We start from the raw sequence: 17,314 nt of genomic DNA on the forward strand, positions 1-17,314 counted from the left end.
CTGCATTTCTTAACACCTGGCATAAAGTCTGATACTTGGTGGTACTCAGTCATTATTCATTACTTTGGGTAGAATAAAAACATCCGAAGTGCCTTTATTTTATGGGCAAGACTTCCTTTGAGGTAATAGCTATTTCTGGAATGCTGAATGTAGAGAAAGATTTGGAACACCCAAAGAGTCATACCTAGTAAAGTTATTATAATTTATAACAATTGGGTTCACTGGACATTTATGTATGTGGTAGCTTAGACTCCTAATGTTATTTCTGAAACTGTTACAAAATTTTTTCAGCAAGTGTTCATTGAATGTCTTCTAGGTGTTGGCCACTGTGCTAGACACTAGAACAAGACTGCAAGCCCAAACTGACCTAGTTCCTGCCACCACGGAGCTGACATGGCAGAGAGGAGTTTAAAGGTTTGGGAAGATAACTTGGTTCATGCCAGGTTTCAGAGATGTAAACAGGACATGGCCTGTACCTTCTGCTTCATGGACGGGCACCGTGGGAGCACTGTGACACTGAGCTCTACCTCAGAGAGCCCAGGCAGCATGGTTGTTTTATAATGTCTCTTCTGGAGACATCTCTAGAATCTGAGTCATAAATGAGGCCCTCACGAGTACACTAAAAATGAGAAGAGCCTATGAAAACCTGGAAAATGTTTGGAAATCAAATTATTTCTGAGTTTCAAAATGAACAAGAGAGGGCTCCTAGAAATCTAACACTACTAGGGAAGATGTCTGTCCTTGAGACAAAGTAAGAGAAACAGTCTTCCAGGAACCAGAGACAGCCTTAGGAATGCTGATCATTCAGTAGGAAACAATTGCTACGCCACAGGAGTCATCACATCAGGTTCCTCGTCTCCAAATTGATTATAGATGTTCATTGTGCTGATCAATAATGAGATTTTTACTTATTTAGTCAGAAAATATCTTTTCACACACATAGGTACTGGCAAACAGTGGTATCAAACTGTGACCATTGATTCTACTTTGCCATGTCATTGTTTGGAGGACTAGAGCTGGACTCTCTATTCCCTGCTGAGGTGTTTGCTTTGTCTCCCAGTGTATACCATTCCCTCTCAGACCTGGTTTGGCACTGCTGACATCAGTCTCACCAAGACAGCCAGTTCTCAATTCAGCTTCAATGTTGATCTCCACTTCCTGAGGATTAGCTTCAGTCCTTCCTGTACCAACTGCCTACCTGGTTAGCTTTCTGATTGCTTTGTGTGCTTGTCAATCTCCTTGTAGGCTTTTCTGCTTTTTCCTCATGACTGGCCCTCCCTGAAGTTCGTCACCTGCCCATCTATCTCTGGCATTATGTTATTATGTGAAGTCTCCCTTCCTTTGTGGACTCCTTCTTCCTTTTGCTGTTGGACCTGAGCCTAGCATCCGCCTCACCTCCACCACCCTCCTCAGTGCGATTAGTTTCTCTGGGCTCTCCCAGTCTAGCTTGTCCACCTATCACCCAAGCTCTAACACTGGAACCAGGAAGGGCAGGTTCCTGAGACTTAAGGAAGTAGATGTTGGCAGGCCCCTAGGGCTTTTCTGAGACAACAACAACCCATTTGTTGCCAGAATTCTGTGGACATTGGGACCTTCTGTAACATGAGGAATGTTTATGGTTTACATTGATGGGTGACTTAATGGTAGTTGCCTCTCAGAATGCAAGTGTTCTGGGCCATTAAGCATTAAAATGTTCAGAGTAAAGTTTTCGGAACCAAGAAGGTACAGGTTGTTCTGAAGTTGAAGAAGAAAAGAAAAGAAGGTACAGATTGTTCTGAAGTTAAAGAAGAAAAGAATAGGCAAGGTTTCAAGGTCCGGTTAACTTAGAAAGTGTAGGTTCAGATCTAAGTGACACAGGCAGTCTATTCCAAAGTCTAAGCTGCATGGAAAGTGTGGTTTTGGCTTGTGTCCATTGATCAGGTGAACTGTTAGGATTAAGGTTTTTTGTTTTTTCTTTTTCTTTTTCTTTTTTTTTTTTAGATGGTGGTCTTACTCTGCTGCTCATGCTGGAATGCAGTGGTGCCATTATAGCTCATTACAGCCCCAAACTCCTGGGCTCAAGCAATCCTGACCACATCCTCCCACCTCAGCCTCCTGAGTAGCCAGGACTACAGGCATGCACCATAACTCCTGGATAACTTTTTATTTTTCATTTTTTGTAGAGACAGGGTCTCACTATGTTGCCCTGGTGGATCTCAAACTGGCCTTTGAGCCAGTTTGAGATCCTCCTGCCTCAGCCTCCCAAAACTGGTGATCCTCCTGCCTCAGCCTCCCAAAGTGCTGGGATTACAGGTATGAGCCACTGCATCCAGCCAGGAATAAGTTTCTAGAACTTGAAAGACTCAAAAGAGGTTGGGGTTTAGAGTTCATTTAGAGGAATTGTTATAGCTGAAAATGCATTGCCAACCATTTTCACTATGCCTACTTGTATTATACATAGGTAGATTCCTTAAGGTTTATTCATCTCAGGACCTGAAGGACTAGGATGTGTCCCTATGATCACATCCAAAATTTAGTGACTTAGAGATAATCTAATAATCTCTGATAATTCTGAAAAATGAAGAATTCAATGTCCAGAATCAATTAATTTGTAACAGAGACAGTCACCTACAAGCTAAGCCTTTATCAGAGGCCCCCTGACTTCCCCATCTAGGATTTTTTTGGCGTGTTTTTCAGGGTTGAAAGAGGATGGCGATACACTTACTATGTACCCACAATTTTTTTTAATTAAAAAAAAAGAAAAGGGATGAGGGATGAGGATGAAGGAAGAGAGAAGTGAAATTCTGGCAGTGTAGGACATAAGGAACTACTTAGTAAAGATACAGAGTAAGAGTCAGTAGTACCTTGGTGATATGGTTAGGCTTTGTGTCCCCACCCAAATCTAATCTTGAATTGTAATCTCCACATGTTGAGGAAGGGAAGAGGTTGGATTCTGGGGGTGGTGTCCCCCATGCTGTTCTCATGATAGTCAATTTTCATGAGATCTGATGGTTTTATAAGTGTTTGACAGTACCTCCTATGCACACATTCTCTTCTTTCTCCTGCCACCATGTAAAGAAGGTTCTTACTTCTCTTTTGCTTTCCACCATGATTGTAAGTTGCCTGAGGCCTCCCCAGCCATGGGGAACTGTGAGTCAATTAAAGCTCTTTTCTTTATAAATTACCCAGTCTCAGGTAGTTCTTTATAGCACTGTGAAAATGGACTAATATACTTGGTGTACAAAACTGGTATAGAATCAAGTTACATTTTGGAGAATACCAGGAAGAAGCATCTGAAAGGGCAACTGGAGTGTCAGAACCAGGTTAAGAGCAAGCTCTGTGGTGCAATGGATAGTGCATTGGACTTTAGCCTAGATTGAAAGAACCAGGTTAAGCTCAGCAACTAATGCTGGTGCTTTCACTGGTTAGGCCTATAGATGGAATTGGTGAAGTTGAGGGTATACCACACGAATTTTTAATTTTTCTAATTCTGAAACCCAAGCTCACCTGATTGTGGCAGTGGAGAATGTCCAAAATCTGTAGGATAGGGCAGGCTGGCAGACTGGCAACTCAGGCTAATGCTGCTGTTTTGGGAATGAATTTTTTCTCTGGTAAGCCTGTTTTTGCTTGTAAGGACTTCAGCTGATTGGATGAAGTGCACTCACGTTATTGAAGACAATTTCCTTTTTTAAAGTCAATTAATTGTAGTTTTTACCACATCTACAAAATATCATCACAACATCACCCTAGATTAGTGTTTGATTAAATAACAGGATACCGTGGCCTAGCCAAGTTGACACACACAACTAATCATCACAGCAGGAAGGAAAAGTAGGATTCCTAGCAACTGAAGGTAAGGTAGAGTCAGCGCACTGCCATGAGTGCAAGTAAGCAATCAGAACCCAGAAACCCATAAAAATGGAAGGCACATAACAAATGATTAGATAAAAGCCACAGATCCTAGGAATCCCCTAAATTTGAGACAAATTATGACATAGGTTTGGTCTTTGTTTTTAAAAAATAGGTATGATTCAACAGCAAAATACTCTGAAGAAGGAACTGGTGGCATTTCACTTCCGAGATATCACTAACTAAAAGAATCGTACATAAGTGACCAAGTCCCTTTGGTGGTCCTCTGACCTTATCTATAAAATCTGAACATCTGATGAGAATAATGACAGAATGTTTGCAGAAAAGAATTTGAATGTAAAGTGTTTAGACTGCCCTGAGCTACATATCAAATCACTAAGAGGGATATTTATTTATTTGTTTGTTTGTTTATTTATTTATTTTGAGACAGTCTCACTCTGTTGCCCAAGCTGGAATGCAGTGGCATGATCTTGGATCACTGCAACCTCCGCTTCCCAGGTGCCAGCGATTCTCAAGCTTCAGCCTCCCAAGTACCTGGGATTAGAGGCACGTGCCACCATGGGCCTGGCTAATTTTTGTATTTTTAGTAGAGATGGGGTTTCGCCATGTTGGCCAGGCTGGTCTCGAACTCCTGACTCCATGTGATCTGCCTGTCTCAGCCTTCTAAAGTGCTGGGATTACAGGTGTGAGCCACCATGCATGGCTAAGTTTTGTATTTTTAGCAGACATCGGTTTTCACCATGTTGGCAAGGCTGGTCTCAAACTCCTGACCCAGGTGATCCTCCCGTCTCAGCCTTCCAAAGTGCTGGGATTACAGGTGTGAGCCACCATGCATGGCTAAGTTTTGTATTTTTAGCAGACATCGGTTTTCACCATGTTGGCAAGGCTGGTCTCGAACTCCTGACCCAGGTGATCCTCCCGTCTCAGCCTTCCAAAGTGCTGGGATTACAGGTGTGAGCCACCATGCCCGGCTGGGATATTTTAAAACTACTGCTGCCTTAGTCAAAACTACATAAGATCATTAAACTGAAGTGGAGCCTGGGCTTCAGAATTAGAAAAATAAAAAATTAAAAAGAAAGAAAAAAAAAAACTCAAACTTCTCTGAGTACTTCTAGTTCATCCAGTCTGGAGAGTCAGGTGCCCACATTATTCAAATGTTTTTTTATTATGATTTTTAAACACATGATACTCCATGTGGTTCCCGGAAAGAAATCTGCAAGAACCTGGATTTGGTTGTCTTTATGGCATCTTCTAGTTCTAAAATGAATTCCTTCTGTATCAACAACTAATGCTGATGCTTTTGCTGGTTAGGGATATAGGTGGAATTGGTGAAGTGGGGGGTCTACTGAATCAAGGGAGTGATGGAAAAGACGAGCACAAACCCATAATGCCAGAAAGGAAAAGTGGCTCTTGTGCTGCTGATTTATTTTTTATTTATTTTTATTTTTTCATTTTTTTATATTTTTGAGACAGGGTCTCACTCTTGTTGCCCAGGCTGGAGTGTAGTGGCATCATCTCGATTTCCTGGCCTCAAGTGATCATCCCACCTCAGCCTCCGGAGTAGCTGGTACTATAGGCATGTGCCACCACACCTGGCCAATTTTTTGAATTTTTAATAGAGACAGGATTTTACCTTGTTGCCCAGGCTGGTCTCCAATTCCTGGACTCAAGCAATCCTCCTGCCTCAGACACCCAACGTGTTGGGATTACAGGTGTGAGCCACCACAACTGGCTATTTTTTATTTTTTGTTACAGGGCCTCACTCTGTCTCTCGGGCTGGAGTTCAGTGGCATGATCATGTGGCAGGCCGGGTCTCACAAACAGGCAGGCCTCCATAACAACTGTTTCAGCACTGACTGAATGGTTAGGTTAAATATTAAAGACTGAGAGAGCCACTGCCCTTACACAAAAGCTGGAACGAGTAACAAAGGCCCACCAAGATTCTTGCCCAGGTCTTCCCCGGCCTTGAAGCATGAGAAGATAATGAAGGAATACTCACACTCCTTGTGACAAGACAGTCGTCAGGAGATTCCCAGCAGCTGCCGGGTGAGGCTTTCCTGGGGACCCTCCTGAGGGCTATCCCATGCGCAAAACCACACGTCCCTCTCCCTACCCGGAATAACGGAGATCAGGGTGGACACGCTCAAAGGGTAAAACCAGATTGTATACCAGGAGCCTATTATTTTCCTATCTGGGTTTGTTAAGCCGTTTGCCTGGTACTGCCAATAGGGCTCGCTTATATATCCACTTTGCATTTGGTTAAGATCAGTTTTGAGTGGGTTTTGAATCTGTTCTGCCTGAGTGTACCCACCCCCTCTTGTCTTTGTCTGAAATCTGTCTCTGCTTGTTTGTGTATCTGTCATGGCTCACTGCAGCCTCAAACTCTGGCCTCAAGGGATCCTCACACCTCAGCCTCCCCAGTAGCTGGGACTATTGGCATGCGCCACCATGCCTGGCTAATTTTTGTTGTTGTTGTTGTAGAGACAGATTCTCCCTATGTTGCCCCAGCTGGTCTCAAATTCCTGGACTCAAGCAATCCTCTTCCCCATGATTTTCAGAAATAGTGTGTAAATCCCATGTTTCAGACATGTTTAGTTAGAGTAGTGACGCAGTCATTGTATTTATATTGGAATGCATTCTTTTCATATTTTTTTTTCTCACTGCTTTTAGGGTTGGAAGAGTTTAGTTAGAGTACTGTTTTCCAAAGGGTGTGCTGCAGTCTACAGGATTCTGATAATCTTTTCATTAGAGAAGAGTACTCAAGCTTTATTTAATCAAGGGGGTTATTATAGAACTCATGTTCCATGGAATCACAATTTGAGAATGACTGCCTTAGGGTCACTGAAAGTAGAAGAGCTTAGCATCCACTATTTGCTAAAATTCTCTTTGGCCAACACAATTATTAATTTAGCTTCTTTCGTCACAAAACTGTAACCCCTTTTCAGCATGGAGTACACTTGCTAGGATGCACCAGTCTAGATAAATAAGAAAATAGTGAATTTAAATTGATTAGTGAAAATTGCTTGGATTTGGGGAGTTAGAAGTCTTGGGTATCAGTTCTAGTTCTGGCACCTAGTAAATAAGTAACTTTGAGCCTTAATGTGCTCACCTAAAAACAAGAATAAAATGTTTATAAGGGATATTGTTAAGTTTGACTTGAGCTAATGTGTATACAAACTTGTCAAATTGCGAACACTGTAAAAAGCAAGGCATAATTATCACAGAGCTATGTACTTTATATTGGTTCAGTAGGGTTTCAGAATTTCTACTATAGTCAAAGCACGTTTTGCTATATTGATTTTCAACTGCTGTGAAGTTTATAGAAAACCAGAAAGTCTAAAATTTCTGTGACAAGGCTTTTTGTTTGGGGTTATTTTTAAAGAAAACAGAAGATCAGATTGTATTAAAATTTGATGATTGCATTATTCTTGTTATATATGTCTTGACTAGTATTTAGTAAAAGTTATAAGGAAAAAAGGAGCAGTTGTCTGCAATATACTAGAAAGGAACTTGAATCTTTTCACACTATTATTACTACATTTTTCCTCTCTCCAGATTGCCCAGTCACTGAAGAGCTGTGATGTTCCTAAACAGTTAAAAGTCAAGCACAGCTATGTAACTCATACAGTTTATCTTTGCCAGACTAGACGAAAGAAGGAGCACTACCGCATTCTGATAAAACAGGTCTATGCAGCTACCAGGATAATGGAATCTATGTTGACTTTAGCAACAGAACAACCTGTTAAGAAGAACACTCTTAAGAAATATAAAATAGCTTGCATTGTAAGTACAATTCTTATTTTTAGTCTTTCCAGTTTTGTGACAAATGTTAAAAGTATGATTTCCCATTTACATTGCTTTGTGTTGCTATTAAAATGTAAACTTTTAAGTAACTGTATTAAGTATTATCCCTTATGAAAACTCTAATGCAAATTAATATATTAAATCATATTTTACAAGAAATTTGAGTAACAACAAGGTAACATTTCATTAACCTCAGAAGTTGGAATCCATGACAGAATGCTTTGTGATACTGATTTTTTGCATGATTATAACTACCTCTCAATCACTTTTTTATGGCATGAGTATTTTAAGACAAGAAAGTGAAAAATTAAAATAATCATGTCCTATTATTTACTGAACCAACAATTTTATCCTATTTTACCTCACTCCTAGAGATAGTCTCTTTTGCCTATTTTCTCTTTCTTGTCCTTTTATGTGGTAAGATCTCCTGCCACCATTCCTCAGCCCCCCCAAAAAAATTCCTTGATTTTTTCTTTTTTCTTTATTTTTCTTAATTTAAAAATTTTTTTCTTTTTCTTTTTACTCCAGAAATATGCTTATCCATTTCCTTGATTTTATTACTCTCTCTTTTCCCTTCACCATCAAACTTTTGGGGAAAAGAGAACTCATTTCATTGCTTCAGTTTTCTCAGCCCCCAACCATTCCTTCGTGCTCCAGCTTTGTTTCTCCTGTACTAAGTCCCCGACTCAAAAGTCAGTCCTCCTCATCCTTTGTCCACTTGAATGTTCATAACAACAATAACTGCCTGGTACTTTCTCATTCTGAATTATTCTCTCCCCTTGCTTCTTCCACCATGACACTGACATTTTCATTTTTTGTGACTTTTTCTTTTTCTGCATTCTTAGCCAACAATTTCTCTATTCTCATGAAAATTACAACACAAGCTTCACTAAACCCTATCTAAGATCTCTTAAGAAATCTCATGTTCTCTAATAGTCTTTTTAATTTTTATTTTATTTTTGAGATAAGGTCTCCCTCCGTTGGGATCTCAACTCTCTGCAACCTCTGTTTCCCAGCTCAGGTGATCCTCCTGCCTCAGCCTCCTGAGTACATGCTACAAGGCTCAGCTAAGTTTTTGTGAGTTTTCTTTTTCTTTTCTTTTCTTTTTTTCTTTTTTTTTTTTTTTTTTTTTTTTTTTTTGTGGAGACTGGGTTTCACCATGTTTCCCAGGCTGGTCTCAAACTTCTGGATCAAGTGATCCACCTACCTTGGCCTCCCAAAGTGCTGGGACTAAAGGAATGAACCACTGCACCTGGCTTCTAGTGGTTTTAAGAGTCATATACCCAGCCAAGAATTCCAAGTAATCCACTAGCTCCAACTTTTTGCCCAGTCTCTGTCACACAATTTCTTTTTTTAAAAGATGTTATTGTTTTGTTAATATGTATATTTTTAGAGACTGGGTCTCGCTATGTTGCGCAGGCTGTTCCTGAACCCTGGGCTCAAGCGATCCTCCCACTCAGCCTCTTGCGTAGCTGGGGACTATGCGTGTGCCCCAGTGCACTAGCCTGTTTCAAATGCCTGCTTCCTGACTCCTGACTCAGTACCTTATACCAAAACTAATTGCATTATTTTTTCACACCTATCTTGCTGCAGTTTTTCCCTGTATCCCACACTTTAAGGTCACCACTATTCTCTGTCTCTCCAGAATTGTTTCAAGAAGTAAATAAAACAACGTAAAATAATGTGTGTAAGTATTAAGCCCAGTAACAAAATAAATCCTGAATATATTCCAGTTATTCTTTATCCTTCTGGGAATTTCAATTTCAGAGTATTCTTTACAGCTGTTATGCTAATATATATATATATTTTGTTTGTTTGTTTGTTTTGTTTTTTTTTTTTTTTTGGAGACACATTCTTTCTCTGTTGCCCAGGCTGGAAGACAGTGGCATGTTCATAGCTCACTGTAGCAACTCGGGCTCCAACTTGGGCTCAAATGATCTTCCCATCTCAGCCTTCTGAGTAGCTAGGACTTTAAGCATGTTTATTATATTTATCCTAGCTTATCAATTCAGGACATTATAAAATCTTCCACAGCAAAATTTGTGCATCATTAATTTCCCTTCTTTGTATCTTTCTAGTGGTTTTTGAGTATATAATGAAGTTCAATATTTTTAAATCATTGTTTCAAAAGTACCCTGATGTCTTCAAACTTTTACTAAAGTTTCATTTAAACATTTTGAAGGTATCTGCTGTGTTTCTAGCACTCTTTGTTTAGCCCAGTTAAAGCCAAATGATGTGTTCTCAGTGGTTTTTGACATTCAGAGTATTCTCCCCACTTTGTTCACCACCGTAACATCATTTTAGATATATGTGCACCCCAATATCATGAAGATTTTTTGGAATTACATATTTATACTAAACGATTATAAAGGCTTAAAAATAGACTTCTTAGGCACAGCACAGTGGCTAGTGCCTATAATCCCAGCACTTTAGGAGGCCAAGATAAGACGATCGCTTGAGGCCAGGAGTTCCACACCAGCCTGGTCAACATAGTGAGACCTCCAACTCTAAATAATAATAATAATAATAAGCCTTTTACTCTCAAGGAGCTCACAGAATAATGTAGAAAACAAGCCACAAATATATGGAACAAATACAAAATCATGAAGAAACAGATTCTAACATTAAACATTGTGAAGTTTTAAAGAATCTTAAGAACAGCTAGATGTTGTTGATTTTTCTAGCAAGTTAGAACAGCCAAAGTACCAAAGATAAGGTGTAAACCAAAATATGTTAATATGTAAGTCTATGACGTGTGGGGTTTAGCAGAAGGAGTTCCCCAATGTTGTTTTTCTCTTTTGTAGTAACTCTAGTTTCAGTCGCCTGTGTCTTCTAAGCACCATGACAAGGGATAAACTGCTAATGGTGTTATTTAGTAAATATTTATGTTCATTTTTTTCCCTCCATCCTCTCCACTGAATGAATACATACTGAAAGGTCACTGACCCTTGGGCTAACTTTGAGACTTCACGTAAGAATTGTTTTCTTAGTATTTTAACATAGCTTCCCCAATGGTTGAACTCACTTCCATTGTAAACATTAGATGTGTTAATTTTCCAGTTGACTTTCAGAATGAAATCAACCCTCAAAAAAAAAAAAAAAAAAAAAAAAAAAAAAAAATCATGTAGTTCTTAATTACCTAAGCAAAATCTGATTTTTTCTTTTGTGAAAGTTTTGTGTGTGTGTGTCTGAAACTATAACAAAGGTTATTGTAAAATACTTCCCTAAGTAATTTGATTGTGTGTCCTTTTGCCATTCTTCATGACAACACACAGTATTCAAGCCCTGTCATCCAGCATACTTATCTCTGGACTTCATGTAAGATCAAAGAGGGCAGCTAGAAGAATTCTCTTTAATTGTATCAGAGTTTAATCTAATCATAGCATGAAGTTCGTTACACCAAAGGGCTTTGTCAGCAGAGTGATAATGAATGACACAAACAATCTTTGGTCAGGCAGTTTCCAAATTACCTAACAGGTTTGTATGAGTGGAAGACCAAAGCAGATCATTTGCCAGTTAACTATTTGGACAATATATTTTTATGCATGTTAAATATTATCATCATCCTGTGATAGAGTAGAAAAAAAAAAAGCCCTGCTCCCTTAGAATGAGGCAGTTAAGGATTTAATAATTCTGGAATTATTTTCAATAAACGATCTACAAATGGGTGCCTGGTTTAAAAAAAAAGGCCCAGAAAAATGGTTTTATGGTTTTAATTCTTAACTTTAACTCAATTTGCAGTTAAGTTCATTGCATTTGAATGGTAAATGTGTTTGAATTTGAAGATCTGTAATAATTGGTATCTTTAAATTCTTCCAAAATATTCTTTCTTATTTTCAAGCATTAAATAAAATACTATACCTCTAGTTAGGCCAGATACTAGATCATTGTTGGATCTGGTATCTGGCATAACTAGCATGCTGCAGGTACTTAGAGAGAATACTGAGAAAGGGTGGTTATTTGTATCTGTGTAATTTTTTAAAACATTATAAAAGCTACTTTTTCTTTTTTGCAATAGGTTCTTCTTGCTTTGTTGGTGATCATGTCACTTGGATTAGGCTTGGGGCTTGGACTCAGGAAACTGGAAAAGCAAGGTATACCCCTCAGTCTTTTCTCTGAGCATTCCCTTATTTCTTCTCTCTTCGGGCCTTAATTCGTTAAAATGTATCTCCCATCCCAAGCCTCCTCTGTCCTCCATGCAGCATTCTGCTCCTAGACATCTCCCACTCTGCACTCTACTTATCTGGAGCCCACATCTGTGGTTGGCATTGCTCACTGTACTTTCTGGACTTTACTTTTTCACCCTGCTCATTTGAGATTCCTTATCATTCCAGTGTGTTTTTCTCTTACCTTTCTCCACCCCCCCCCCTTTTTTTTTTTTTTTTTGGCAGGGTCTCACTCTGCCTTTTAGGCTAGAGTGTAGTGGCACAATCTCGGCTCACTGCAGCTCCTCCCTGCCCTCAGGTGATCCTCCCATACTTGAGCTTCCCAAGTAGCTGGGACCACAGGTGGGTGCCACCACACCCGGCTAATTTTTGCAGTTTTGGTAGAGATGGGGCTTCACTATGTTGCCTAGGCTGGTCTCGAACTCCTGGGCTCAAGTGATCCAACCACTTCAGCTTCCCAAAGTGATAGGATTACAGGTGTGAGTCGCCATGCCCGGCCCTTCTTCATCTTTATAATGGACTTTGGTAAGTGGATCGCAGGCTTTTCATTCTGCTCCCACTGTCATTTTCAATATCTGATGACGAAGTATCTAGCCACTTAGTCTTGAAAGTCTTTGTTGCTTCATTCTCATGACCTCCTGCCACTACCCTGTGCCTTGACACCATGCTAGAGCTGTTCTACCTTTAAAATCTCTTGGTTCTTGATTGGGCAGTGCCAAATTTTTGAAAAGTAGTGCATAATAATATCTTCAAAAAATTTGTTTCTCATAAGAAGCAAAGAAAAACAGGAGAAATATGTCCCCAAATATAAAAATACCTCACATTCCTTTTGCTGTATTTCATTATTATGAATAGTAAATGCACCACTTACAAATGACAATATAAAAAGAATTACCTATAATCTTTTTACATATTATTTTATTACTTTTACTAAGGTGAAGTATAAGGCCAGTTGCTAGATCATTCACGTCCCTCCCTTTCTGTTGTTTGTTTTTTGAGACAAGGTCTCACTTTGTTGCTCAGGCTGAGTGCAGTGGCGTGATCACGGCTTACCACAGCCTCCATCTCCTGGGCTCAAGTGATCCTCCCACCTCAGCCCCTCAAGTCCCTGGTATACAGGCATGCACTACCACACCTGGTTAATTTTTTATTTTTGTGTAGACATGGGGTCTCACTATGTTGTTCAGGCTGGTCTCAAACTCCTGGATGCAAATGATCCTCCCACCTTGGCTTCTTGAAGCATTGGGATTGCTGGTGTGAGACACTGTGCCCAGCACCCTCACCCCATTTTTGTCTTCTTAAAAATTTTATGAGCAATAATCATACCTCAAATAAACCTCATTGGCTACTATACTGCCACTGCACAAAGCTCTGGACCCCTTTTTAAATTTGACTAAAACCTTCTAGTGTGACTCCAGTGGAGTAAGTCTCATTGCTGCAGCATTAGGAAGCCTCAGTAAGGTTAACTGGCAGCTTTCCAGTCATGTATCTACTTGAGAAATACTCAGTTTCCCTAATATGACCTAGGAGCACAGTAGAACTGAAAAGTTGAATAATTGCTGGAAGATTACTATCTTCCCTTGGTCACTTGGCTGTTGTGTTTCTGGGCCATGGTGCCATTCCTTGATCAAAGAAATGTTGACAGGCCATTTCAGTGGTATTGTTTTGACGTTAGTACACACAAATGGGCATCATTTCTTGGCTATTTTACCCCCTAAATCACATAAATTGATTGCAAAAGGCATATCTAATGTCTGAACAAAACCTCCTTTTGTTCCAGCTCTTTCATTCACTTTAGTACACCCATTGGCTGGCTTCCCAGAGTCATTTTTCCTTGTCCTCTTCCTTTCATCTGAGTTGATCAGCCCTATGTGGCAGCACTCTCTTCCCTCTCCCCGGCAGGGCATTGGTAATTAACTCCAGCCTCTTTTTGCCAGCATCCTTAACATAGTCATCCTGTTTACTACTCATTTTTCCACTGCATCTATTCTCCTAAACCCCAACCCGGAGTCATTTTCACCATTTTCCACTCCAGTTAACTCACCTTCCATAGGCATTATGTATTTTTTTTCTAATGTGAGTTTTAAAATCTGTGCATGTTCTTACAGACTTACTGTCATGACTACACATATTTTTTGATTGAACATTATATACTTGGTATTATTACAATTACTGGAGATAAAGTGGTGAAGACAAGAGACAAAATCCTTCCAGGAGTTTATATTTTAGCATGCAAGACAGACAGTAAAAATATAAATAAAAATATTTTATATAATAAGATAAACTGCTAAGAAATAAGTAAAGCCCAAAAGAAGGAATCAGGGTCGTGTGTGTGTGTGTGTGTGTGTGTGTATGAAATAATTTTTGAGTAATGACTGAAGCAAGTGAGACAGAAACATAGGGACTGTTGGGGAGAAACATTCCAGGTCAGAAGGACTATGAAGTGCAAAGACCAAAGGCAGGAGCTTGCCTGGCATGTTCCCTTTAAGGAATAATAAAGAGGCTATGAACTAGAACTAAAAACACTACAGAGAGGTGGTCATAAAATGAGACCTATTAAATAAAGAGGAGCCCGATCAAGTAAAGGTTAGTATGTCAAACCCTGGTCTTCAGCTTTCATTCTGAATGTGACAAGAACTGATTGCACGATTTGGGCAGAGGAATGATATGCTCTGGTTTGCTTTTTAATAGAATCCCTAGGGCTACTCTGTTATGAATAGATGGTAGAGTGAGAGCAAAAGTAGAGAGACCAATCAGGAGATTATTCCAATAATCTGGGCAAGCCTTATGTCTTAAACCAGGGCAGTAGCATTGTAGCTGGTAAGAAGTATTTGGATTCTGGATCTATTTTAATGGGGTAGATAGATTTTATTGAAAGACTGGATTTGGAGTAAGAAAGAGAGGTCAAGAATGACCCCAGAATTTTTGCTTGAACATCTGGAAATATAAATTTCCATAATTGAGTTGGGGCAGATTGTAGAAGGAGCTGATTTGGGGAGAAAAATCAGGGGCTCAGTTTTGGACCTGTTAAATTTGCTAATTCTATTGGACGTCCAAGTGCAGAAGTCAAGAATGTAGTTGGACATATGAGGCTGGCTTTAGAGGTGAAGTCCTGCCTGGGCATATACTGTGGTGCTTGTCAACATATGTGGGATTTAAACCATGACACTGGGGTAGAACAACCTTAAAGAATTGGGAAGGTGAAGGGGAAAAGCAAAGAAGACTAGGAAGGAGCAGCCAGGAATGTGAGAGGAAAGCCAGGTGACTAATGTATTCTAGAAACCAAGTGCAGAAAGGTTTGGTAAGAGGAGAGCGTATGAAAAAACATAAAGACCATCTATGTAAATGGTTGTGATATATCTAAATCTACATTTTTTTTTCTAGTTTTTCATTGAGCACTTTTTGAGACCCATCAGAATTGTCATGCATACATCTGTTCTTATGCTTCTACTGTGTGCTACTTTTTGGCATGTACCCAACTTGCCAACCAACCTATGCTCTCTCCTGGTGCTGAATACCCAAATTGGCTTTAGTTCCTCACCACCACATAAATACTGCAGGTTCCCTTACAAACCTGTATGATAAGTACTTTGCCATAGACCAAGGAATGAAGTTTCAGGAAGTTAGGGTTTTTATCTTCTTTTTTTTTTTTTTTTAAAAAAAGACATTTATTCAGCGTCACAATCAGACTATTACATTTAGCAATCAACAGCATGGGTGCAAAAAAAAAAAAAAAATCTACATTAAAACCCTTTGTTGGAATGCTTTACACTTTCCACAGAACAGAAACTAAAATAACCTGTTATACAATTAGTCACAAACACAGTCCTCGAGTTTTTTGCCCATACACATGAGTATTTGTCTAAAACATGTCTTCTTTGTAGCAGCTAGGCCCTGCCACCACTGTGCTTGGCTGAGTTCACATATCTGTTGTAACCTGTAGCTTCCCTGTCACTTCTCTGGCTCTCCTCTCCAGCTAAGCTTTGTTTCCTAATTAAAATCTTCTGCCACTGCCACAGCTACTGCTGCTGCTGGAACCGCCATAGCCACCTTGGTTTCGTGGTTTTGCAAAGTATTGACCTCCACCGCCATAGGGGCCAGAGCTTCTGCCTCCAAAATTTCCTCCCTTCATGGGTCCAAAATTTGAAGACTGATTGTTGTAATTGCCAAAATCATTGTAGCTTCCACCACCTCCAAAATTGCTTCCATCATTACCAAATCCATTATAGCCATCCCCACTGCCACCATATCCACCACCACCACGGCTGCCACCAAAGCCACCACGACCACTGAAGTTTCCTCCACGACCGAAGTTGTCATTCCCACCGAAACCACCTCCACGACCACCACCAAAGTTTCCAGAACCACTTCGACCTCTTTGGCTGGATGAAGCACTAGCCATCTCTTGCTTTGACAGGGCTTTCCTAACTTCACAGTTGTGGCCATTCACAGTATGGTATTTCTGAATGACAATCTTATCCATGGAGTCATGGTCGTCAAAGGTTACAAAGGCAAAGCCCCTTTTCTTGCCACTGCCTCGGTCAGTCATGATTTCAATCACTTCAATTTTCCCATACTGTTCAAAATAATCTCTTAGGTGATGTTCTTCGCTGTCTTCTTTAATGCTACCAACAAATATCTTTTTCACAGTTAAGTGGGCACCTGGTCTTTGAGAATCTTCTCTTGAGACAGCTCTCTTTGGTTCCACAACTCTTCCGTCCACCTTGTGTGGCCTTGCATTCATAGCTGCATCCACCTCCTCCACAGTGGCATGTGTGACAAACCCAAAGCCCCTGGAACGCTTGGTGTTTGGATCTCTCATTACCACACAGTCCGTGAGCGTTCCCCATTGCTCAAAATGGCTCCTCAGGCTCTCATCGGTTGTTTCAAAGCTCAACCCTCCAATGAAGAGCTTCCTCAGCTGTTCGGGCTCTTTAGGAGACTCTGACTTAGACATGACGGCAGGGAGAAGAGAGACTTTAACGATGCTTCTTCGGCAGCGTCCACGGGCCTTTATCTTCTTAACTCAGGTATGTAGTCCCAGGTTGCTTTCTAGAATGGCTGCTTCAGCCTACCCTACCTTCCTTTACCTCACCTCTCCACCAGCCATTGCCATTATTCAGCTCTCTAATTTTTGGCAATGTGAAGTTGGGTATGGAATAAAGTCTTTCATTTTAGTTTCTATTTCTCTGTCTTGTTGCTCTAATCCATGTTGGTTGTTCTCTTGGTCTGGTGGATGGTTGAGATTTCCATTAGCCCATCTATTGTGTTAGATCCCATGATTTTAAAATCTCTTTCTTCTTGTTTCATTTTCTCATTTTGCTAAAGAACAACTTGATAGCTTTCTAAAATAGGATGCATGAAAGAGATAACTTGAGTCTTTGCCTATGTAAAGACATATCATTCTAACCTAATACTTGACAGTTTGGCTAGGTATTGAATTCTAAGATGGAAATAATTTGTTTTTCTAGAAATCTGAAGGTATTACTTTACTG

At 40.0% G+C, this 17,314-nt stretch overlaps 2 protein-coding genes and 1 non-coding gene across 4 annotated transcripts in view; 1 reads left to right on the forward strand and 2 right to left on the reverse strand.

The window, feature by feature from the left end:
- Window positions 1-5,752: 5,752 nt before the first annotated feature.
- The window catches only part of LOC105465609 (ectonucleotide pyrophosphatase/phosphodiesterase 3), a 100,296-nt gene continuing 88,734 nt past the window's right edge, over window positions 5,753-17,314 (forward strand). Inside the window, exons 1-3 of one of the 2 annotated variants that reach the window (XM_011714141.2) lie at window positions 5,753-5,895; window positions 7,405-7,632; window positions 11,672-11,747. In XM_011714141.2, the coding sequence (XP_011712443.2) occupies window positions 7,555-7,632; window positions 11,672-11,747 (154 nt within the window). In that variant the 5' untranslated portion in view covers window positions 5,753-5,895; window positions 7,405-7,554. The remainder of the gene's footprint in view (window positions 5,896-7,404; window positions 7,633-11,671; window positions 11,748-17,314) is intronic. The other variant, XM_011714142.2, reaches the window with a different exon arrangement.
- LOC139363527 (U4 spliceosomal RNA) lies at window positions 13,049-13,190 on the reverse strand. Its single transcript, XR_011624145.1, has one exon. It is a non-coding gene; the product is annotated as a U4 spliceosomal RNA (small nuclear RNA).
- On the reverse strand, window positions 15,583-16,820 carry LOC105490742 (heterogeneous nuclear ribonucleoprotein A1 like 2). Its single transcript, XM_024795726.2, is given in 2 exon segments — window positions 15,583-15,835; window positions 15,838-16,820. Coding segments are annotated over 2 exon segments (1,068 nt in total). The 5' UTR covers window positions 16,777-16,820; the 3' UTR covers window positions 15,583-15,706.

This window comes from Macaca nemestrina, chromosome 5, assembly GCF_043159975.1.
Source record: "Macaca nemestrina isolate mMacNem1 chromosome 5, mMacNem.hap1, whole genome shotgun sequence".
Taxonomy (NCBI): domain Eukaryota; kingdom Metazoa; phylum Chordata; class Mammalia; order Primates; family Cercopithecidae; genus Macaca; species Macaca nemestrina.